The sequence below is a fragment of the Pimephales promelas genome, chromosome 15 (assembly GCF_988280905.1).
Source record: "Pimephales promelas chromosome 15, fPimPro1.hap1.1, whole genome shotgun sequence".
Classification (NCBI taxonomy): domain Eukaryota; kingdom Metazoa; phylum Chordata; class Actinopteri; order Cypriniformes; family Leuciscidae; genus Pimephales; species Pimephales promelas.
In genome coordinates this window covers 29,277,416-29,302,603 of record NC_142783.1, presented here as the reverse complement: position 1 = coordinate 29,302,603, position 25,188 = coordinate 29,277,416, and the positions used below count along the sequence as shown (strand labels likewise).

Below are 25,188 nucleotides of genomic sequence, written 5' to 3'. Positions count from 1 at the left end.
GCCATTTATAAACATTGAGAGGGACAAACAGGGAAAGCGCAGGCAATGACAGGCCATATCGGTCTGGATATGAGCTGATAAATTGGTGGCTGTGGAAAAAGTGCCCCTTGGGCTCCATCTATTCAGCCGACTGAGGCGGAAAGGGCCGTTTTCAAAAGCACCCCAGAGCCTGGCCATGCATGACAGAGCCTGACACCAGAGCCATTCTAGATTCCTTTCTACATGGGCGGCAATGGGCTCCTGGGAAGAAACAAGTGCTTACAGAGGAGATATATCTCCCATCTCATCAGCTCTGCTTCTACCCTCATACTAACACACACCTGCTGAGTCATCAGATTATGAGCATTACACACTTATGTACAATATACTGCTCTTGCAATTAGGTAGAAAAAAGAATAAAACTGAAAATAGACATTTTAAATGTATCATTTTAGTCTAATTAAATACAGTTTAATTTCAATACATTTTTTACACCTTGGGGTCAATGAACTGATAACTGATTTTGCATTTTTATCTTGATATATATATATATATATATATATATATATCACTCTCACCTAAACAATGGAACACCTGTTCAATTTCTCATTAATGCAATTATCTAATCAACCAATCACATGGCAGTTGCTTCAATGCATTTAGGGGTGTGGTCCTGGTCAAGACAATCTCCTGAACTCCAGACTGAATGTCAGAATGGGAAAGAAAGTTGATTTAAGCAATTTTAAGCGTGGCATGGTTGTTGGTGCCAGACGGGCCGGTCTGACTATTTCAGAATCTGCTCAGTTACTGGGATTTTCACGCACAACCATTTCTAGGGTTTACAAATAAGGGTGTGAAAAGGGAAAAACATCCTGTTGATGCTAGAGGTCAGAGGAGAATGGGCCGACTGATTCAAGTTATTAGAAGAGCAACTTTGACTGAAATAACCACTCGTTACAACCGAGGTATCAGCAAAGCATTTGTGAAGCCACAACACGCACAACATTGAGGCGGATGGGCTACAACAGCAGAAGACCCCACCGGGTACCACTCATCTCCACTCCACTACAAATCGGAAAAAGAAGCTACAGTACAATTTGCAAGAGCTCACCAAAATTGGACAGTTGAAGACTGGAAAAATGTCGCCTAGTCTGATGAGTCTCGATTTCTGTTGAGACATTCAGATGGTAGAGTCAGTATTTGGCGTAAACAGAATGAGAACATGGATCCATCATGCCTTGTTACCACTGTGCAGGCTGGTGGTGGTGGTGTAATGGTGTGGGGGATGTATTCTTGGCACACTTTAGGCCCCTTAGTGCCAATTGGGCATCGTTTAAATGCCACGGCCTACCTGAGCATTGTTTATGACCATGTCCATCACTTTATGGCTACCATGCACCCATCCTCTGATGACTACTTCCAGCAGGATAATGCACAAAGCTTTTTGAAAATAATTCAAAAAGCTTGAATCATTTCAAATTTTTTCTTGAACATAACAATGAGTTCACTGTACTAAAATGGCCCCCACAGTCACCAGATCTCAACCCAATAGAGCATCTTTGGGATGTGGTGGAATGGGAGCTTCGTGCCCTGGATGTGCATCCCACAAATCTCCATCAACTGCAAGATGCTATCCTACTAATATGGGCCAACATTTCTAAAGAATGCTTTCAGCACCTTGTTGAATCAATGCCATGTAGAATTAAGGCAGTTCTAAAGGTGAAAGGGGGTTAAACACTATTATGGTGTTCCTAATCCTTTAGGTGAGTATATGTACACACCAAATCATATAACAAAAATACAATAAAAACATAACGTAACTGCATCCTTTCAATTATGACCTTTTTAATTTCTAAATTAAAATAATATTGTTTTTGGGGGGTTGTCAGGGTCATGCAAGTGTCTTAATAACAATAATGAAGAAATTATATTCTGAATTAAATAAATAAAAATCATGTAAAATGTTTTTTTTAAATATGTTCACAAAACTGCTTCACTGCTTTTTCAAAAATATTTGTATATGTTATATATATATATAACATATACAAATATTTTTTAAAAAGCAGTGAAGCAGTTTTGTGAACATATTTAAAAAAAAAACATTTTACATTTTACAAAAAAACATTTCACACTAAAAGGTTTGAGACTTGCATATATTATATGATATATATATATATATATATATATATATATATATATATATATATATACCTTTTAGTGACATGCACTCAACATGGTTTGACATTTTGTTATAGGATTGACAAATTTAAGTGTGATGTGTCCACTGTATCTACTAATAAATGGCCATGATATGAAACACAACAATAACAACAAAAAGTGCACAATTACTGTAGATTGATTTTTCATATGCATATATGATTCTAATCCACAACCCTCTTAGTCTCATCTGCGGATACGACAAAGCAGTCGTTGTGTCCTTCCGGACGGTTTTATCTGGAGAAAGCATCTGTCATCTCTCATCAGAGGCTGCTGCCACAGTCGGCAGACTGATAGCTTAACCTTTCCACCATACTGCACTTCAAAACGAGCAGAGAGCCCCTAGGATCCCTCAGAATGTGTGGTCTTCTCTCTGCACCACTGACTTCTGCATGCACGTCTCATTCTGTACGAGACACCGCTCGAGGATGGAGATGCCTTTTCCCTTCTGAGCTCATTCATTTCTCCATCAAACATCCAGCGTCTTGACATTGGTACGAACATGTTCTCAGGACTTCAGCGCCTGGAATAGAATGAGTTGGCCAACTACGTCAGGCCGCGGTCAGGATGAGCAGTGCCACCTGCCGTGGAGTTGCCCGAGCGTTAGACAGTGATGGGCAAATGACAGATTGGAGAGTTCTTGGAATGTGAGCTAAGCCACTGGCTAGAAGCCATTGCTTTTGTGGGAAATTAAATCAGCACTATTTGATCACGTCATTTGAAGTCCAGAGGGACTTTGAAGTCCTGAGACTCATTACCGATGAGGCTAAAACCATCGTAGGAATCACAGCAGGAGAGAGAGGAGAAACGAAACAGGAAGTCGTGCTTCATTTTTGTGAGGTGACGGAAAATCCATAACAGCGCTAGAGAAAATCAGTCCATTGCATTGGAAGCAAAAATAACCTATATGTGGGTTTTTCCTCAGTTGTACACAATGCAAACAGCTTCTAGATTAAAGGGTTTACTATCATTCGTTCCATACGATTCTCCTACATAATTATAACTGAATAAATCTTCTCTATGACTATAAAAAGCTTTATATTTTCAGCTTGAACCTTAACATTGAACATCATCACTTGGTGAAAGATTTATAAAGGCTGGAAATGAAACTTCAAAATAGCTCTTTACTGCCACCTATCACAGAGTTTGGCAACTGCAAGCAAGACAGCTGACTACAACAGTTCCATAATGACAGAAAACGGGGGGAGACGAACCAGAAGAGTGAAGTGATTATTGCAACATTATGACAGCTTAAAATTTAGAGGCTGACCAAAAATGGTTAGTGGACATGTTATTCGGGTATATGATGCAGCCTTTTTCACAGACAGACTGGAAAAAAATTACCCCAATCAAAGTGAGGATATAATCACACATCAGATCAATCTGAAACAACACTGTTTTTCATTTTTCTTTTTTATGATTCGGCCTTAAACAGATTCTCAGGCCAAATCCCCTATTGGATTAAGATCTTGTCAATCATTCAGAACTAATTTATAAACCAGTGAGCATCAAAATTGCGCAATAATCCCCTCCTTCTTCCCTGCCATTGCCCACCCAGTGCCACTTTGTAACATGAGAAAACAGGAATTCAAGACTAGGGCACTTTTCCATGACCCAACATCATTCTTTATATCTTTATTCCATTGTATAATTGCCCTTATTTCAAACATAATAATGGAAACCGCTTCATTTCTCCCCCCATCCCTTCTTATTGCCTCTTGATTGTGACATCTGTGTCTGTCCTGATTTTATTGGATGAAGCGCTCCTTTTGAAAGGATAATAAATGTGTAAACAAATTCAAAACAAGCCTTTCTCCTAAGCTTTGGTTCTCATTATCAAATTGTACGGCTTCCTTTGCCAACGTCCCCCTCCTAGGCAATGTCATCCTTTTACAACTCAAGATCAGCCATAATCAGAAGTGTCTATAAATTTGAGCTTCTCTCCTCGCCAAGCGCACAAGCGGCGACCGGGTAGGGATCTCTCCCGAAAAAAGACTCAAATTGGCTCCCAAGCACAACAAATCACATTATGATTTGAGCACTTGCCCATACAGCGCTCATCTTGAGTCGGTTAACCCAGCTGAAGAGTGAAGAGACCATATCCCTGCTGAAGACCTGTGCTCTGACTCTCTAGAAACAAAGAACAACATTAACGCTCAAACACACGTCCACAGGATTTCATTTTTATATCGGCTCCCCCAAACGATTTGGACATTTTGGACACTTATACGCCGTTCTTAAAGTGTAATGTCATTGCATTACATTAACTCTAAAATGTGGGCAAAATAGTTTTGATTTATTTTTAAAAAATACTTTCCTTGATCTGAGCGGTACAAGACTTGGCTACTTTTCCAAAGTTTGCCTCTTGAACACTCAAATCAATTCTACAATGTTAAGTGGGTGAAAAAAAACCCTCCTTAATCTTGTATTTGGGTCAAAAATGGGCACCCATAGAAATGAATGGGAAAAACTGTAATTTAAAGCATTCTAAAATAAGCCAAAATAAGACATCAGGTGATAGCAAAGTCACTTCATATATAGGTTTTAGCTCTAAGAACTTATTGGAATGATATTTTAATGTAGTTAAAAACAAACAAAAACAAAACAAAACATAAAAATAAGCATAATTTACATAGAAAATATGGTATTTTTTGAACTAAATAAATTCAAAAATACCCCCAAAATAAAAACAAACACCATAAATGGATAGACAAAACTTTATCGAAGACAGTGATATAACATTTATAATAAATAAAAAATTAGGATCACACCTGAGTCCTCTGTGTCCACATTTGTCCACAATTACAGGATTAAGGGCTTAAGTGAATACGTTTTGAGGGCTACATTAAGCAAGCGGCATTTGCATCAAATTACATCAGATTTTTAATCAGAAGTGTCTTATGCTGACTAAGATAATATTTTTCTCTGTATTTATGTTAACTGTATTTTTGATAAAAGAAATGCAATGTAAAATAACTATTTTAATCAAATGTATCAAAAGTATTATTCTAGTCTTCATTGTCACATGATCCTTCAGAAATCATTCTGAATTGGTGGCCAAAAAACATTTCTTATTAATATCAATGCTGAAACCAGCTGTACTATCTAATATTTTTTGTGGAAACTGTGATACATTTTTTCAGGATTCTATGATGAAGAATGTTTAAAATAACAGAAATAATTTATAAATGTCTCGATTATTATTTATTTATTTATTTATTTTTTTTACAATTTAATGCTTCCAGAAATGAATACAACTATTAGCCTATGTTCTTTAAAAATAAATAAAAAATTATATTGACCCCAAACTTTTATATAGTAGTGTAAATAATACATTATAATAGCATCTTTAAAATGAATTATATTTGTAATGTAATTCATTGACATTAATATTTAGCCACTGTACACAAGCGCAAAGAACCTAAAAAGTCACAAACACCAACAATCAAGAAAACTTTTCTTAAATCTTTTTTTTTTTTTTTGGCTGTTGTTGTTTTTGACAGTACCTATAAGTCATACATTTCTACTATATAAAAAGACTGGGTTTGTAATTCTCTACAATTTAGCTTCCCAAATTAGCTTCAGTTAAGATGTATACATTACTTTTTGACTTTGTTTAATCTATGACATTTGTACATGACCAAAAATTCTGACATGTTTGGTTCTCCTTCAAATGACAAACTAGGCCGACAACAGAACTGTAACTCTGGGCAGAGATTCGCCCGACGTTTCCAGACAATATAAAGCTGAAACGGGACAATGATTTGTTTCTCAAACGGAGCAAAACACGAGTTTTCCACCACAGTTAAGTCACTGCAAATTACAGCATGGTGAACTGAGAAACAATTACAAATTTAAAGTGAATTTAAGGAGAGCTCCTTAGAAGATTATTTTTAGCCTTTATGGGAATACGTTTCATACAAGACTTTACGATCAATGCAATGTTGTGATCACTCCATCAAAAGCTCTTCTCCAGCCAAAAGACATATCAGCATTCTGTGCTAATTACAAGGTCGAACAACAGCCAACTGGACAGCGGTCCAAGAAAAAGTGAATGCTTACACGCAAACGCATGCACACACGTTGTATCATCTACCGTGCAGTTTCATTTTCCTACAGGGTCATTCAAACTATGGCCCTTGACTACTTAGACTAAGTGCTCAATTAAGCATAGCTTGTTAGCCAGTTTCCTTTCCAGCTATGTTATTGCTGCCATGTGCTGTATTACGGTACTGTATGTAATACAGTGTGTCCGGCCAATGGCTGCATGTTCTAATATATTCATTCCTTTGGAAATCTCTGACATCTCAGACTTTTTTTCCCCCCTCCCTTGACTCATATGTTTTCATGTTATGTCAGACCACCTGTTTTTTTTTGGTTATTTGAGTGCAAAATGATAATGTTTTCGCAACCTATTTTCCTTACGCAATATGACATATTTTCAAGTGACAGCAAATTTGATGAAAAATGTTAGACTACATTGAGAAAAGTGTGCGTTACTGTACGTAGCCTAAATTGATTGAATATAAGTTTGCATTGGATTGTGGAAAACCATTCCCCTCCTCAAACACTGTTGATGATTTTTTTTGACCACAGACGAAGGGTGAAGGTCAAGTTCACCCTTGAGAGCATCTTGATGTATCCCAATGGAAACACTCCTTTTTAGTTGCTATCATTATTTGCAATTATTGCTGTAAACTTTTATTACATTAACAGGCATCCAATTACTTCATTAACTATAAGGCCAATCTTTTAGAAAGGCTGCATTATCTACAACATTAATCGTAAACACTGCCTTAATAGCTTTATTCACTACTGATTAATAGTAGTTTCGAAAGCAACTTCCGAGCCAGAAGTAGTTAACGTTTAATAAAAAGAATACGCAAGAAAACATTTTTCTTTACCAGGAACAAGTAAAAAGACTTTAAAGGCATGCGTTTACCCACTGCCAAGATTTCTTCATAGAAAAATCATTTCAGAACATTTAAAGGCATTCCAAATGCCAATGGCACACTCAAACACTAAGAGTAGGCCTATGTTTTATCAAAACATCACTGATTAGATCACCATCGTTATCGGGCGATAGAACGTATTGTGTTTATTGTAGCCAGCCAGTTCCTTTCAGTCTTTTCACTTCGCTCCTAAGGCCTCATTTGAACAATTTCCCCCGGAAAATGAGCACGAGCGCTATAGCCCAGACACAGCCTCCCATGTCGAACAATCATAATCACGCTACTCTTACCATAACACCGCAATTATCCTCATTGCTTACAGCCACACAAAATGCATGATGGATGAGAGTGTGTGTGTGTGCGCGCGTCTACAGAAACATCTCCCACGCACGTCCCCATCTGTCGCGGATCCTCTGCTCGTTCAGCGTGCGACCTCCATAAATCATACCATTAAGATAACGTCGACAACCCCTGGCTGGCTCGTACATTACCCCGGCAGACTAAACTCCATCCGTTCTCTCTGACAAACAGCTGACACAACCGCGACAACCCACATACGGCTCACGCAAACAGTAGTTCGACACAGTAGTTCTCGCAGGCGTATGGGTCAGACTTAGAGGGAGTGATGTTTTATCACCAGTAGAGGGTAATCCATGGTGTAAACAAACGCATATTGCGCACATTTGTGGGGTTTGCTCCAATCTACTTCAGGTACATGTGGGAGGTATATGATCTGTTTGGAGACTCTAAGCTCCTTGCTGCATATGTTACCATACTTCATGCCTGGTTGCAGTCAACTGATTTCTTGTGACATTATGATCCTGCACATTTCCTCTAGTGGTAATTAGTCGTAGCAGTCAATAAATCTCCTCTGTTTGTTTTTGTAATGTTTATTATGGTTTAATTGCGTTTTTGCCCCATTTCAAAAACGGTTTTCTACACATCGAGGAGCGAACTACAAATGCAGTCAAACTTTCTGCATAATTAGACAAATATCATTACAACTCTGATTATACACTGTAGCTCGTTCACAGAATTCACTGTCCAGTGACAAAAAGGCAAAAGTCTTAAAACGACAGAAGGCGGCGATTTAGAGACTAGAAGAACCCTCCAAAATCAACATTCAAACATGAGCTCATCTAAACATCTGTCCACAACATGTCCAATCATTGCCTTGCTGAGGCATGTACAATTGTTTCTGGAAATAAATATTAGGGCTAATTCAGCTCTGATTGTAGTGGCCAGTCGTGGGCCGGAGAGGAAACAGTCGTTTTTCCCATGCAGGGTCCTCCTTTTAATTAGGCCTACCTGAATTTATTTGATCTTGTTGTAGTCCTTTCTTCTTCTCGATTGAGGCTACATGGATTTATTCGTCTGATCCTCAGACTTTATTTCACACTTATGCACCACCAGTTAAAACTGTAGAGGTCTGAGTGTGTTTTAAGTGAGGGTCTGCTGTGGACTGAGTTCAATTATACTTAGGCTGTCTGTCTTTTCCCGTCACACTCCATTTGGAGTCGGCGGATACGTTTACACAGAAACTAATCATAACTAAAACATTTTTGTGTAAATCTTACCAAATTACTCTGCATAACAGGGGCAGGGAGAGGAAATCAATACCAAAAACACTTAAGGTAACATCTGACCGCTCTTCCGGACCTTCTGGTTAATACTAAGATATATGATGAAAGGAAAATAAGTTCCCATTAAGAGCACTTATGAAAGAGAATTTTTTATATAATTGAGCAAATGCAAAGATCGCAATATCCGGCTAAACTAATACAGGCCCATTTTTCACAATTAAAGCTGGATTGCACTGTGTATTGTCAGCTAATGTTTCCATATAGATGGAATATTTCCTAAATAAAAGGCAAGTCAGTAAATATTAGTGTACTTATAAATATACTGTCATATACTGCAAGAAACAAACCTGATTAAGTACAACACAGATTTGATTGATTAATTACTTGATTCATTAAAGAGACAATACTTAAAGGATGGAGAGGATATTTAAAATGTGAATACATTTTCAAGTAATTCTGTCGCATAATGACCTTCTCTCACGTGCTTTTGTGTATTTTTAAATGTAATGAATTTACAACAGATGGACTGTCACAGAATGATAGTCACATTACTATAAACCATGAAAAACAACCAAAAGTTGAAAAATGCTCTGAGACTACAATCAATGCCGAGTACAATGCTTCCCCCTTGTGGTAGATTAAAAAAAACTTGACATCAGGATTACTTGGTTATTATTAGATAGAGCCTAACTCTCCCCAATTTCAGACTTTAACACATGCCCCAATTTCTCCATATATGCTTGGATGGAAAGGCTGTAAAATGAGTCCTGGTAGGATATATAAAACGCACTGCAGTGACATTAACTCTTGTGTCCTTAAGGGGGAAAAAAAAGCAATTTTGGAGAGTCAGTCCAAGCCTGAAAGAAGCCAAGCACAGACCCAATCCAAGCCCTGTGACCAGGTCACACACAAATTAACTTTTCTCGCTCCCCAGCCTCGTTAACAGGGAGCTGGAGGGAATATGACAAGTGCAGGAGGTGCGAGCTAATAACACTGGGTTATTCTACCACTGTGAAAGAAAGAAAGAAAGAGAAAGAAAGAAAGAAAGAAAGAAAGAAAGAAAGAAAGAAAGAAAGAAAGAAAGAAAGAAAGAAAGAAAGAACGAAAGAAAGAAAGAAAGAAAGAAAGAAAGAAAGAAAGAAAGAAACCTTTTTTGTGCTAAATATGATGCAAAGCTCATCAAATGAAAAGGGGAAGTTGTTATTCATTAATTTTCTTAAATCCTTCACTGTCACTGCTAAAATAGCCTGGTAGATTATACTAAAAGCAATATAATATAAGCTCCATTTTGCAGTCTGCTTGATTCCTGAGTAAATTTATTCCACAATTGAGATTATTTTAGCCTCATGACATCGATATTTTGATGAACACAAACTTAATTTCTGTAATGGCACACTTTCTTATTAAAGCAACCCAACAAGTAGATTTTCCTATTTCTCTGCCAATACATTTTGACCAACTCAAAATGCATAAAGAAGCCTTTTACAAAGTAGTTGGCATTATTGCTTTTCACGAATGTGCAGACTTCAATTCTGTCTGCTATGTGTGTTAGCAACATAAAACAATTAATAAAACAATTGGTGTTCTGTGTACGGAAGGTTCATTTGGTCGTTGATGGCTGTTGAACTTACAAAAAACCCCAGACATTTCTTGATAAAATAAAAGAACATATCACTCATATTCTTATAGAATGTATAAGACTCTTATTCAGATGTAAGTCGCTTTGGATAAAAGCGTCTGCTAAATGACTAAATGTAATGTGATGTAAATGAATATAGCCTACATATGGCATTTAAACCAAGTAAGCACAATAAGGATGAGCTAAAGAAACATTTTACTTTTACCAATAATAAACTAAATAGGTTATTATTACACAAACAAATCGTGAAGAAAAAGCGTCTTAAACTGAGGGAACGATTTGTAAACGGAACCAACTGAAGTGCGCGTGTATCCCGCGTACATCTCCAGACACAGACATCCGGTTAGAGCACTCGTCCGTTAGTCAACTTGAAAATTACTATCCAAACACATTTAAACACACAAAACAGATTTATTCTACTACAAAACACCTGACGAAAAGTCTTTAACACGCACCTCATGGCGTTATAAAGTGTCTGCTAGCCTAACTGGTGATGAATGTGCACGAGCCGCGCGCGAGACTGAACGAGTTGGTAAACAAAGTTGCGGATTGTGTGAAATAATAGAGAGTTTAAGGGAGTCTTACCTGCTGATCCACCCGCAATGATCTGATGAGACGCCTCTCTCAATAAACTTTGCTTTTTAGTTGTCATTTTCTGATTCCGGGCCTACGTTGAGAAGGAAAAAATGTTATATCAGTGCTGCCGCATTTTAAACCTATTTGTTATTTTATCATTAATAACAGTTTCAGTGAAATGCAATGCGTAATTAAATTGAAAAGGCCTAGAGGAATTAGTTAGTACGTTGATGTGGTCATAAGCCGCATGATATAGTGCTGCGGACTACACGTGTGTGTTTAAACCTTACTTTAGTTTGGGATTTCAGGAAAGGTTGTTTATTGCAGTTCCTCGCGTTACGGAGATGCAGCGCTGTTCAACTTCTGACACGCGGCGTCAAGGCGCGCGAGCTGAAATGAGGGAGTCGGTGTGTGAGCGAGCGCGCACTTGGGCAATGCAGTTTAATTTTAACTCACTGGGGCCACTGGCAGAAAGCGAGTGCAAACGAATTATCTAATAGAAATAATAATATGGTAGGCTACAATTGCTTATTTACAGTATTTTACATTTAAACACGTCGAATGTCACTGTTTTATTAAAACCTAATCGATTCCCATCTGCAAACAGGTGTTGCTAAAGCTTTTATCAGAAATGGCCTAACGTTTTCAGACAAGGCGATTTTATAGGCCTAGATAAAGTCAGTTCCACGCAGGTGTCCGACTAGAGTAATCAGGTGTAGTTCATCACGTTTCACTTTCGTCCAAAAGTTCAAAGTAGGCTATATTTAATGTTTTATCACTTAAAACAATCCACTTTTTTGTGAAATGTTTGGCTTGCTTTTTAAACATAATTTCTAACTAATATTGCATGTAATGCCATTCATTAATTTTAATACATTGTGACTTAAAGGCCCAGTTTCACAGACAGGGTTTAGATTAAGCCAGGCCTTATAGTTCAATCATGACATTTACTATAGCTTTTATTAACGTGCCTTCGAGAAAAAGAAAAAAAAAATCATTAGTGGTGTGCATCTTGAGACAAAACAATGGCCACAATATATTTCAGATAGCCTAGCTTTTAGTTAAAACAGCTCAAACATGCATTTTAGTCTGGGACTAGGCTCAAGCCTTGTCTGTGAAACAGGTAAAGTGTTTTATAAATATTTATAAGAGTATTTAGTCTCTTATTTTAGGGATTTTAGGTTAGTTATAGTTGCAACTAAACATATTAATCTTCGTGCAAAATATCTTTCACATATTAAAGTCAGAATAATGAATTGAAATACCACTTACAAATGTTTATTTATTAATGTAGATAAATTCTACTTTGTCTAGAATTGTTGGGACAAGCACGTATATACTTTTTTTTTCCTTCAATCTAATACAACAGCTTATTGTTTATTATAAGCTTAGTGTTTTCCACATTATAAAGTCATAAAAATAAGCTCTGAAACTAGCATGGTGCATTATGGGATTTTTTAACAGTTGCCATGTAAATTATTTAAATGTAAGATATACAAAGTTTTTATTTATGAATAATATATAAATGTAGCTACACACAGTACTTTTCATACTTTTCAAGTTATTGCATAGTTGTAACAAAATAAAGAAATTCAAGTGAATAATAAATGACATCAGATGACATTCAGATATGTCACTGTACCTATTTTGTTTGAGTTTTACAGCAGAACCCGGAGCTTAAAATAGTTTACTCGATGTCTCATAAACTAAAAGCTGTCATTTAAAATGTGAAGAGAAATATAAAAATACATCCTTGAGAAAGTCTGGGGTTCCTCCAAACCATGTAGTGAGCCACAGATTTTTTTTTCCCATCCTGCAAAAGGCAACAATGAAAAGCACGCTTTCCCTAATTCAACGTTACAACTCGCTTAGAGAGAGCGTGGCTCAATAATAAGCATATTACCGTATTAGCTTAGCACATACACATTTTTTCCCCGTTTAATTTTCAAATGTGAATTTATAGCAGCCTATTGGCAGGGAAATGCCATTAGCACTTTGACCTGCCTGGAGTGTGAGAGCAGAGAAACCCCACCCGGTCTATAAACCTACACGGTGGCCAGCAAATCTGCAGTTATGAATCAGTGTTTTCTGCAATATAACAACAAGTAAATCTAAACAAACTGTTCTGTAAATTCGTCCGAGGCTTTACCGTGATTGCTACGGACAAACAGAAAGCCTTTAGCCTAAACGAAAAGGTTTTCTTGATAAATTATAGTTGAATGGAGACATGTTTTTCACATACTGTAAGCGAAAAAGAAGAACTCAACATAATAGTCATACTGTACATAAGGGTTATATAATTCAGTCCACAAATCGAGTGCAAGAGTTAAAAATCAAAAGGAAACAGCGGCACAATTAACTTTTTATTTGTAACAATCTCTATGCATATAAAATCTAAAGCTCTCACAGCATCACTTCTGAATGACTGTACTGCCACATTTTCCGCCTCGAATCTTAACAATGACAAAAGTGACGTTATCTCCGATTGGCTGCTTGGAACACTAACGTTTCTAGACAAGTCTGACTAAAGAAAACAAGTTGGTTAGACCAAAAATGATTTTTTTTTTAAATGACAAAATAAATATTCAAAATTCAGAGAAAGTGGTTTGATTCAAAGAATAATTCAAGTCATATCATTATTACAGCTTTTTCAAAACCCACACCCTCAAATCTTTCAGAATCTGCCATATTATGGGTACAGTGTGTCTTCAATTATTAATTTCTGAAACACTCTTGATAATTCTTTGCATTTTTCTCTTTTACAATGTAGATAACACTTATATTTGTGGTTAAGTTTTATGATTTATGGTGGAAAAAAGAAATTGAAAGAATTTTCTATGGTTGAAAGCATGCAATGTTTTTCCACTTTGTCGTAACTGCTACGATTTCATATTTTTTTCAAATCTGCATATAAAAAAAATGTCACATGTCATAATGATATCATCAGTGCTGGGTAGTAACTAACCACATAATTTTTGGAATCTGATCATGTAATCCAGATTAAGTACTTGTAATTAGATTACATTTTAAAATATTCAAGCAGACTAAACATTTATTATTTGAATTATCACTCCGAAAGTCATTTAACCATTCTGCTATGTATTTGAAAGGACTTTTTAACACATGTTTATTATTAGATTTTTTATTTTAATTTGACATTTTATGATTTATTTAATTATTATCTTTTCAATAAACTCACAAGCCCCCTGCAGTTCCTTCACAAACCCGTTTGGGAAACCCTGACGTTATGTAATTTTAAAGATGTTCATAACGAAGAATGGAATATATTTTCTTTCTCTTTGTATTTTAATATCAATATGGTGCAATATTATCCTATTTAAATCAATGTGATCAAAAAGTAGTCAGATTGTATTACCTTAAATGTGTAATGTAATGTTTGGAGTCAGAAATGAAATACAAATTGGTTAGTAATCCACCCAGCACTGGATATCATAATATAATTATTTATGATCATTCTCAAGCTACAAACTTCACGAAAATACATGATCCTGCACATATTAACGTAATGTTGTGAAATGTGTGTGGTGTGCATCGATTTTTTTCTCTTTACAAAAGGCAAGACTGTGGCTAGTATAAGTAAATATGAAATATGTGTGTGCCTTTTGCAACTACTGTATTGCATGAAACTTGTCACTGATGAAAACACATTGGCTCAGATGAAGCATTATGTTTGGTAGTGCATGGCACGCAATATGAGAGCATAAACTAAAACTTTTAGCCCAGACTCTGTAACTTGCTGATGAGATGCTGATGATGTCACTTCCTGTTTGGATAAGTGAAAGGAACTCATCAACCCTGTTACACCACCATTAGACACACTAACAGTACCACTCTTGAGTTTTGTACCACATAAGACTGTCCTTTCTATACTGGTTTAGCTAGTTTCCACATATGTGCTAATAATAGAGATGATCTGTTTCTACACATCCTGATGAAGTATTCACTGTTTAAACTTGATGGTACAAACTGTATATGACTAATGGTACCATTAATTAATGTACCGTTAAACAGTGGGAAATGTCCTGAACAAACATAAACATAAAACTAACTAAACAATACAAAATTCAAACAAAGACATAGATGAAACAAAATCATGTTACGCGCAAGTGAAAAAGTCAAACCATGTCTTTAACTGGACGTCCAGTTTAAAAGCTTTAATTCCTTATAAATGAGAGCCAATCTTTTTGCACTCAAGAATAAAATACTCTTGGATCTACTCCGACTCGGTGGGTGATCTTCTCAGGGTGGGTTACTACGAAAACCCACTTTGTGATGTGTTTATTTTTTGTATTTGGACTACGAACAGTGTGCAAGTAGTTGACCGTTTCGCACAATAAATAACTTTTTTCTTCCAGTTTATCGTTTGAACCTTCAAACACAAAAAGTTTGAACTGTATCCCAAATGTAATCATCTAAAGTTTCCCAAAATGTGTTTTTGTTTGTGTATGCGGACCATGCGATGTGTCCAGACACCTGGAGACTGAGGTTTTAAAGGAGAGTGGGGCCTTTGGTTGTGTATGTCATTGAGGGGAAGTGTCGGCTGTCGATGTCCCAGAGCTTCCGGTCTCCTTGAGGCCCCATCACTGAGCCTTGAGTCTGGTTACCGGCCCCTGGTAAGCTGGAGGTCCAGTAGTTAATATAACTAGCCATGAGGAGAGTCAGTTCCAGGATCTACAGCATTGAAAGAGAGAGAGAGAGAGAGAGAAACACAATGAACCAGCAGAATCAGAAGAGCAAACTTTTTAGTAGATAGATATTTCTATATTTAACTTGCTCTTATGCCTGGTTCAGATTACACGATTTTAGCCCGATTTTGGCACGATCCGTTTGACGTAGGGTGTCATGGGGATTCGTAAACGAAAACGTAAACGGGACGCAATATTCGATCGTATCATCACGTATAGTGTGTCATAGTGGGTGACAACCTACGTCGCGCCTGTGATGCTTCATGACATCACGACAAAACGACTAGCATGTTTAATTTTTTTAATGGTCGTCCATGACGGTTCCGTCACATGTATGAGGTTGACCAATAGAAGCACAGAAGTTTTTAAATACACAACTTTCAAAAAAGGCGAAATGAAAGAGAGACGAAGGTGCTAAACGTTAAAACTATAAGTAAAAATATATAAGAAAACACTATTTTAACTCAAGTTCTCTTTGGAGGATTGACAGCCAATACTGTCCTCTTCGAGCAATCCAGGAACGTCTCCATTGTCGGGTTTTCTTTCTTTTTTTTTTACTTTTTTCTGAACACAGGACAGCCAATACAACACTCACCGCTTTATCCATTGTTTGTTTACGTTTGTTTCTGGAAGTCACTCGCTACTAGTTTTGCCTACTCGATGACATCACGTGCGCCGTTAAAGTCGGCATGCGATGACTGGTCAGGAAGCAACGTGTCTTGTCCACGACACGACAAGATTTTAGAAGTCAAAATCGCATAATCTGACACCGTGACTATCGTAAAAAACAAAAAAATTGTGTAATCTGAACAAGGCATTACTGTATCTCGCCAAAAAAGACAGAAATGCATATAAAGATCCTCCCTCAGTGGAGCTCATTAGCACTTCCTGTATCATGTAATGCTGTATGAGTGAAACCCCTGTTTTTACCATCAGATAGTGGTTTCAGATGGGTTGTTTTTAAGATCTGTTTTTAAGATCTGATTTTACCCACACACACTTAAGATTAGATTTCTAAGATGGGTAATAAAATTTGATGCTAAAAGCACCACATATATCAGAATTCTGTCTTTACTGGCAGCATATGGAACTGCAGTTAAACTGTGTTTTGTAACTTACCTTTGGTTTAGCCAGTGCAAATAAAAGTTTATCCACAGTCTTCTTGCCCAAAGCCTGGTCTTTAATCTGGCTGATCACTAGCATGAAATCTTCCTTGCAGCCTCCGAAGGTGATCACGGACTGGTATGGATATGTGGCCAATGGGTGCTAAAAAATCAGAGTACACAAAATTGAGAGATTTTATCTTATTGGACTCTACTAAAACAAACATATACACTATCAAAAGTTTTGGGTGTTTTTGATGGAAAAAAAAAACTTTTTAAAATTTAAATATGAATCACTGGCTTTCTGTTCCTGTTCAGATTTTTTTTCTTCTGTGAGCTGGTGAGAATAGTGAATGGATGAAGAGGTAAACCAAATAAAAGACGACATAAAAATAGAAAATTACAGAGTCTGCCCTGACCCTGTTTATTCTTTCTCAAAACAGCTCGACTTCTCCAAGTGAGAATACAGCCAACTGGGCAAGAAATCAGGACTACAGCTTTTGGAAACTTCCTGGTCAATAAACATTTCAAACCTACACACCTGCCAATGTGGCTCCCTCAGTGCCAGATAGATCTTATACAGCTCTAGAAACATAAGAGCAGGATTGAGAAATGCACCGCGCCAAGAGAGGGCGCTAAAGGTCTGAAAAGAAGTGCATTTACAAAAAGGGCCCAGCAAGCTTGAGGACCAGAGGTGTAAAAGCATAAATATGATGCTTATATTTTTGTTATAGCTGATTAAATTGTTCTTTTGAGCTGGGACTACGTTTCTAGGTGAATAAACGTCTGGTTGTGCGCTCCCCATGGACATTACTAAAACATTATTATATTTTAAGTGGTAGGATATGTTTGAACAGCAAGGAGTAGTTAGTTAAAGGAGTAAAAAAATAAATAAATAAATTAATTTTGCTGATAATTTACTCACTCCCATGTCATCCAAGATGTCCACGTCTTTCTTTCTTCAGTTGAAAAGAAATTAAGGTTTTTGAGGAAAAGATTCCAGGATTTTTCTCCAAAAAATGGACTTCAATGGGAACCAAACGGTTCAAGGTCCAAATGAGAGTTTCAGTGCAGCTTCAAAGGGCTTTAAACGACACCAGATGATGAATAAGGGTCTTATATAGCGAAACAATCGGTCATTTAAAAAAATAAATAAAAAAGTTTAAGTTTTATAAGCACAAATGCTCGTGACTCTCCTGTTTGAACTCGTTCATTCGTTTTTGTGCTTATAAAACTTGAACTTTTTTATTTATTTTTTAAAATGACCGATCGTTTCGCTTGATAAGACCCTTATTCATCGTCTGGAGTCGTTTAAAGCCCTTTGAAGCTGCACTGAAACTCTCATTTGGACCTTGAACCGTTTGGTTCCCATTGAAGTCCATTATATAGAGAAAAATCCTGGAATGTTTTCATCAAAAACCTTAATTTCTTTTCGACTGAAGAAAGAAAGACGTGGACATCTTTTAAAAGTGAAGTAATCCTTTAATTAGGTTGTGATAATAAAAGGTAAAATGATGTTTCACTGTTTTGATAAATAGCTTTTGTTGAGTATTGGTTGAGATCAGTATTGGAGTATTTGTTCATGTCCTGGCTGTAATACACTAGTTCAATCGTGACAACTCTCGGAGTGAATTATTTAACCAGCATGGGGCATGGAATGCACATTCGCTGCTGCTAAGCAAATACAACAGTTTGTTCGGCTTAGTTAAAATAACACATAAGGACATGCTGCTGCAAGAGTATATTAAAACGCCTATAGCAGATCTGTACAAGTGGCCACAGAGAGGAGGAGGAGGAGGAAACAAAATTTTTCATTATCATGCAGCAGGGTGATCGAAATGTACAGAATATATGGTTACATGGATTAGGAAGTAGGCCTACATCTGGTTGGCTAATGCCACAGCGTTAGAGGAACCAACCAATCAGTGTTTGGTTAGAGTTATATGACTGAATTATGCATTTCCTTTTGACTATAAATGTAAATATATTTACAGATTACATTTTAATAACATCACATACCTTGTTGTTATATTCTTAAACGAGCATTATAGTTGCACTGCACTTTTGACTTGCTTTCCATTATAAGAACATTACTGTAAGTATGTTTTTCATTTGTTTTTACAACCTGAGGGAGTCTAAATGATTTTCTGTGGTAATTAACAGCACACTTAAGAGCTTAAGATGTAAATGGCCCGTAATATTCCGTTAACACAGTCTTACTTTCTGAAACATACACTCACCATTGCGTAGTCCAGGACACTCAGCCCATCTTCATTAACAGCCAGCCACACCTGAGTTTGATCCAATGAAGAGGGAGGCAATGGCTGTGCACCAACAAGAGTGGGAGTAAAAGGAGAAATCCTGTCATGTTTTAACAGCGCTCTTGTGAAAAGGTACATCTGAAAACCTTTTTAAGTGGTCGAGGTTGCGACTGCATTAATTTTGGCAGTGGTTCTGGAAACTGTAGCCTCACCTACATCTGAACTTACCTTGGCACTGAACAGCTTGGCCCCAAACAGAGGCCACTTGCGGGCCACGGTCAGATAGATTCTCACACATTCGGAGGCTGTGCAGCCACCCAGGACAGACCACTTAGTGGCCAAACGCTCACCGAGGTCCCTGTGGGACAAAGTTACTATTGAATAGTGTGTTTGTATAGAGCGCATTTTTTTAAATGAAAAAAAACATCATATTATTAAGCAATACAAAAAAAAAAAATTATTAGTGCAACTTTCATGAAGTAAAATCACTAAAAGCCTTCCTTCCACTAGAATAAAAATAGTCCCTGACCGTGAACAGCAACAACTTTCCAATGTGTAATATGCATGAAATTGAAATGCACTGAATGAAATAGTATACAATTAAATGCTAAATATAAATAATAATATAATAAACATGAATGTGATGTGATTATAATGTACTCAATGAAATAAATGTGAATTTACCTGAGCTGTTCAATGCTGCATTCTAGCTTGTAGCGTTTGGGGTAAAAACGCTCCAGTACCTGCAGAAGGACCTGTTGGGTCTTCGGCTGAGGAGAACCAGCGGGAGACATTGCCGGCCGGTCTAGGTCACCATGCTCGACCTAAAAGATAAATGAGTTGCGTTTGTTAAAGATAAACTCACCCTCAAACAGAAACATGTGATTTAGATCGACACACACCTGTGCCATCAGCGCAGCCACTTCCAGGGCCAGTTCCTTACTGACAGGGAAATGCCCTTGTTGTACCTCGTCATTTACTTGATAGGCCAGCAGAAGGCGCTCTCGCTCAGTTTCCCCCTTAGCCTGAGCTCGGAAACACAGCCTACGAGGAAGATCGAATACTAACATTATTGAAAATATTGGTAAAAACATTCTTATTTGTTCATTTCAATCGATTTTTGCCGTACGAGACCACCGCATTTCAACGTACCTGCTTTTATAAGTGAGACGGACAATTCGTGTTCCTTCATATTTTCCAGGATGAAGTTCTTTTAGTGCCTGTTCCCACTTGGAGATCACATCACAAATCTGCACCAGAGGATTACAAAAATCATTTTTTTGCAGAACAGAAAATGCACTTTATAAAATCTGTAATATTTAAATGTTCATATTATACTTTATTAATGGGCTGCAGGCAGTGCTCCAGGTCTTTGCCAGATGGGTCATCAGTGAAGAGAGCAAAGCCTGAAATCTGTGGTTTCCTCATGCCTGCCCTCTGGTTCACTGTGTTCAGGAACTCCTGCACTGTGGTCGAACCATCAAAACCTACAACCTATAGAGGTGGAGAAGGATAAGAGGGTATAAAGAACATCCTGTATAGTAAAATGTTTAACTGTTATGAATTCCATATCATATATCAAGGAGCTGTTTACCCATGGAATCAACCATGCATTTTTTGTGACCAGATCAAAAGTGGTCAATGCTGAATACAAGTGTAAATGTGGGCTAAAAAACTTGTTCGGATACGCATGTGAGCACATTTCACGTGTAGTGTAAAATGCTCATCCGTCCTGACTGCAACTTAACTCTTTCCCCACTATTGACAGAATTTTCCTTCATTTGTGACAACGCTTCCACTGAGAGAATTTTCTGGCAATCTGTGTTTTCACTTTTGAATGCTAGGGGGTGCTATTACCCATCTTCAAGAGTCTAGAATCTCCAGATCAAAACACAGGAAGAGAAGAGGCAGAAACAAGCTATACTGTAGAAGCATTGCTTATGCACATGCAACAAAAATGTGATTTTATCCAATTTTTGTCCAAAATGTTGCTTTTTTTAATGAAACTAACCTACATTCAAGTGTTGATAAAAAAGAATGCATGAAGCTAGAATTAAATATCAGGTGTAACAGGTAAAATTTTGCATAATGTGTTTTTGGTCAAATATCATAATTGATACACTAGCCTTTTACGGCTCATATAAGCTGTGTCCCAATTCAGAGACTTCATCTTTCGAAGGCTGCATTTGAAGCGGCGTGACTAGGGCTTACTCCATTCAAAGTCTCCTTCGAATGCATCCTTTATTTCCCGGGCCATGAAGGATAGAACGAGTGGATCCTTCTCAGCCTAGCCTATCCCAAGATTCATTGCGCGCCAGTGACGACAAGATTTTTTTGAGAGAAAATGCTGAATTCCACTTTTAAATGTAAGTACTGGGTTTAAACTTTCTCAAATATCTAATGATACAAATGTGTATATGTATATATATACAGTCAAATGTTGACTTATATCTTAGATGATATCTTATGTATACCGTGGTCCATTTCAAGAGTAAACTATATATTTAAATCGGTTGTGAACCCTTTTTTACTTCAAAAAAGACCATTACAAACATTACTGGCACTCGTCAGCGGCAGTTTTCAGAGGTTGCAACTTGGTTTTATTCAGAGGCCCAAACTGAACAAAAATATGCAATTTAGTGAAGTTGCCATATTTATATGGTAAAAAGTCTAATTAAAATTTCGATAGCTTGTAATGTAAATCAATGAGATTTTTATACCAGTATGGCAGGCTATTTGCATTAAATGCATATAAATATCAGTTGTCACTCTCTACCTCCCAATAATATCCTAGTAAGATGATATATGATAATTAGTTTTATGATCAAAGCTCTGTATAATTCTATTGTGGGGAAAAACATAAAATTCAATGCAATAAAATGAAGATGGATGGATGTATGGATAGTCAAGTAAAAGTTGCTAAAAGGCCTTTTACTTACTAAAAAGTATAAGCTCTAATTCAGTAGATGTTGCACAGCAGCAAAGTTTTGATTGTGTTGATAATTTAGAGGCGTTCAAATACAGGTATGATACTGTAAGCTTTATTGGGGTAATGTAAGAGCCACTGAAAGTGTTTGTGTACCTCATACGTGTTGTTCATGAAGTGTACAGGTATGCTGAAGGGTAGAGAGTGATGATAGGGGTTTCTCAACAGAATAGATAGAATTTCCATCCGCGAAGGCTTTGCTTCTCTCTCTCCATTCTGTAAAGTTCTCTCTACTGAGCGCTGGCAGTACACCGCATACTTCCCCACTTCCGTCCTGTGAGTGTACACAGTACATTAGACATCACTGAAAAACCCTTATTCTAATCAGTACCATAGTCTTGTTTTCCAGTAAACATAACAAAATACCCTTAAATCCAAGCATAATCTCTCTAGATTCATTGTCAGATTTGTCCCACTTGTTATAAGCGTAATACGATTTTTATTCTGTAATTATAATAATTTTGCATTGCCATCCAAGCAATAAATAACAATTAAAAATTTTTTAAAATAGAAAACAGTTTTTGAAAACAGTTGCGGTTTTAAATTGTAACAAAATTTCACAATATTGCATTTTTTCCTGTGTTTTTGATCAAATAAATCTTGGTGAGCATAAAAGACTTTCAAAAACTTTTATAAAATCACTTTTGATTGGTAGTGTATAGTTGTAAGTCTGATAATACAATTGTGAATCTGATTTACAGATATATAAAAAGTAAATTCTTAAAATATGGTTGTTAGAAATCCTTAATGTATAATATTTTTATAATATTTATTTATTTAGTATTCAGATTTATTAGTATATATTACAAACAAAAATACGGTATATATTTGGGTTTACAACTATATAGTCAGATTTATAACTGGAAGATTTAGGGCCAGTACGGCCAGTGACCTGGGATCTGCGTTCTGCTGCAGGTACTGTCTCAGGTACCACAGGAAATGATGCTGAGGCAGGAAGAGAGCCACACACAATGACAGCAGCTGCCAGCACTGAGAAAGAAAGAGAGATATTCAGATCAACACTTGATCTGATGATTCAGTGAGAAGTGTGTGTCTGCACAAATATGGCACTGACCTGTGTGAGGGCATAGTTGTGAGGAGTGCGGCAGTTGGTCTGTTTGATCAGCTGACAGTACATTTCATTCTGCAGCTCTGGATGTGTTAGGCACACCTGCAGTGCATTCTGGGCCAGCGAGGTGTGGTAGTCAATTGAGGGAGACTCCACCAGCACATTGATGAAAAGCTGGCAAGACTACCAGAGCCAGACAAAAAAAAAAAAAAATTAATTATTTGTATGTATGTGGGGTCAATGACACAACACTCACATTTTGTCCTATTTATTAATCTAAACGAAAATACAATACAAAATGTTATTTACAAAAAAAAAAAAAAAAAAAATCTAAAAATGTCAAATAATTCAATCAGGCGAAGTAAGTTCAGGTTGAAAAATATAATGCGCCGTGACTGCCCCAAAAAATATTTACAAAAAACGATTATATATTTAATTTTAAATGCATTTTTGATTCATTTTATCAAAAATAAAAAAAAAATATTTTAGATTGAAATCCTCAAAAAATCCTTAGCCTTCAGATTTGTATAAGATGTACGACAAAATATGTTACTACTTTTTACTTGATATTTCCACATTACATTTTAAGAGACACCAGTTTTTTTCTTGAAATTGGTTTAAGTTTTTGAAAACAATATGAAACCAACAGGAATTCAAAAGAGAACATTTAATTAAAAAAAAAATGCTTTAAACACGTTTTTTGGTAAGATTCTTCAATATACATTCTAACTATAAGTAACTTTGCAACTACATGTCAACTATCTCTCATTAGAGTATTAGTAGACTGTATGCTCTTTATTGTGATGCATCTGCAACAGACATTCTACTAACTATAAGTATAACACCTAACTCTAACCTAAAAGGCCAATTGAGAATGGGATGTATGGCACTACAGAGCGACCAGCAGATGGCGAACACAACACACCACCACACACAGCTGCAGCAGTCAGCGCATGCAAAAACATGCTTTACTTTCTTATTAACATTCCGCTTCTGTTCTTACAGAAATTCTTACAATGCAAATTAAATCAAGTCAGGATGTAGCTGTCGACCCCCCATTCATTACTTCAGAGTGGGAGGCATTTTCTTTCAGTCTCAAATGACTACCTAAATAGTGCCTCTGATCTTCAAAGAGCACCGAGGGCTGCGTATGATGCTAGCTCTCGAGGATACGCCATTGAACTGTCAATAGGGCATAATGTCTGTAAACCTCAGGAGAACAGGGTTCTCAATAGAAAACGGGAGCCTGGGGAGAAACCACGAGCAACTGGAAAGAGACTATCGCTCCAAACACTGTCAGCGATCCTCTTTGAACTCAAAATGAAATGTTTAGGCCTGTCCTCAAAATGAGACGTTACAGGGCTAGTGCCATTTCCCACACATAGTGCTGAGAGACACTGCTGAGGAGGAACTACAGTATACTAACTATGTTTTTCTGCATTATGAATAACAGTAGCAAAACACGTAGCTTTAAACATGAGTGATCTGAGGGACAATTAGTGAGTATATTACGTTGCACTCTTGCATACTCTGAGGTAATGATTTTGATTCATCCTTGAGACTCAAGTCTTTTTAATCTATTTAACAAAATGATTAATTCATTCATTGATACGTTTAGTGACTCTTTCTGCAGGTTAAGTGCCATGATGAGTCACTGAATCATTCACTCAACTGAATCATTAAGTTATTCACAACCAAAAAAATCATATCATTTATTAAAATCCACTAAGAAAGTGTTTCGCCCACAAGTGACAACAGAGCAGTTTTTCGTGTTTTGCAAACTGCTGAGGATTATTTTTTATTATGATATGGAAAATGTAATAATCTAAATACATTATGAGCAGTGTTGTTACTGGTTACAAAAACAAACTATTACAATTCATTTTTGTTCATTGAAATAAAGCTGAAATAATATGAAAAATAAATATTAGATAGCGTATTTGATCTCAGATAGCTACCAAATCAACATTTCAAATGTTTTAAGTTTAAGTACTAAAACTAAAATACAAAGGCAATTAAAGCTAAATAAAAATATGAACCACATAACAAAATTACTGAAACAAACTAAAATTAAAACTGAAAATATATAAATTAAACCCAATCCAAAATAGTATATA

The 25,188-nt window shown here is 36.6% G+C and overlaps 2 protein-coding genes across 4 annotated transcripts in view; both read right to left on the bottom strand.

Moving 5' to 3' along the window:
* slc25a21 (solute carrier family 25 member 21) overlaps window positions 1-11,581 on the bottom strand; it is a 95,354-nt gene extending 83,773 nt beyond the window's left edge. The window contains exons 1-2 of one of the 2 annotated variants that reach the window (XM_089120510.1): window positions 11,237-11,581; window positions 10,956-11,037 (exon numbers count right to left, since the gene is read on the bottom strand). In XM_089120510.1, coding sequence (XP_088976636.1) covers window positions 10,956-11,022 — 67 coding nt within the window. In that variant the 5' untranslated portion in view covers window positions 11,023-11,037; window positions 11,237-11,581. The remainder of the gene's footprint in view (window positions 1-10,955; window positions 11,038-11,236) is intronic. The other variant, XM_039667355.2, reaches the window with a different exon arrangement.
* Window positions 11,582-13,296: 1,715 nt separating this feature from the next.
* Window positions 13,297-25,188, bottom strand: part of plekhh1 (pleckstrin homology, MyTH4 and FERM domain containing H1) — a 65,745-nt gene continuing 53,853 nt past the window's right edge. For both annotated transcript variants that reach the window (XM_039667365.2, XM_039667370.2), the window contains exons 20-30: window positions 23,078-23,254; window positions 22,895-22,992; window positions 22,099-22,276; window positions 20,355-20,510; window positions 20,169-20,266; window positions 19,919-20,060; window positions 19,701-19,840; window positions 19,245-19,374; window positions 18,996-19,079; window positions 16,772-16,918; window positions 13,297-15,638 (exon numbers count right to left, since the gene is read on the bottom strand). In XM_039667365.2, the coding sequence (XP_039523299.2) occupies window positions 15,456-15,638; window positions 16,772-16,918; window positions 18,996-19,079; window positions 19,245-19,374; window positions 19,701-19,840; window positions 19,919-20,060; window positions 20,169-20,266; window positions 20,355-20,510; window positions 22,099-22,276; window positions 22,895-22,992; window positions 23,078-23,254 (1,533 nt within the window). In that variant the 3' untranslated portion in view covers window positions 13,297-15,455. The remainder of the gene's footprint in view (window positions 15,639-16,771; window positions 16,919-18,995; window positions 19,080-19,244; window positions 19,375-19,700; window positions 19,841-19,918; window positions 20,061-20,168; window positions 20,267-20,354; window positions 20,511-22,098; window positions 22,277-22,894; window positions 22,993-23,077; window positions 23,255-25,188) is intronic.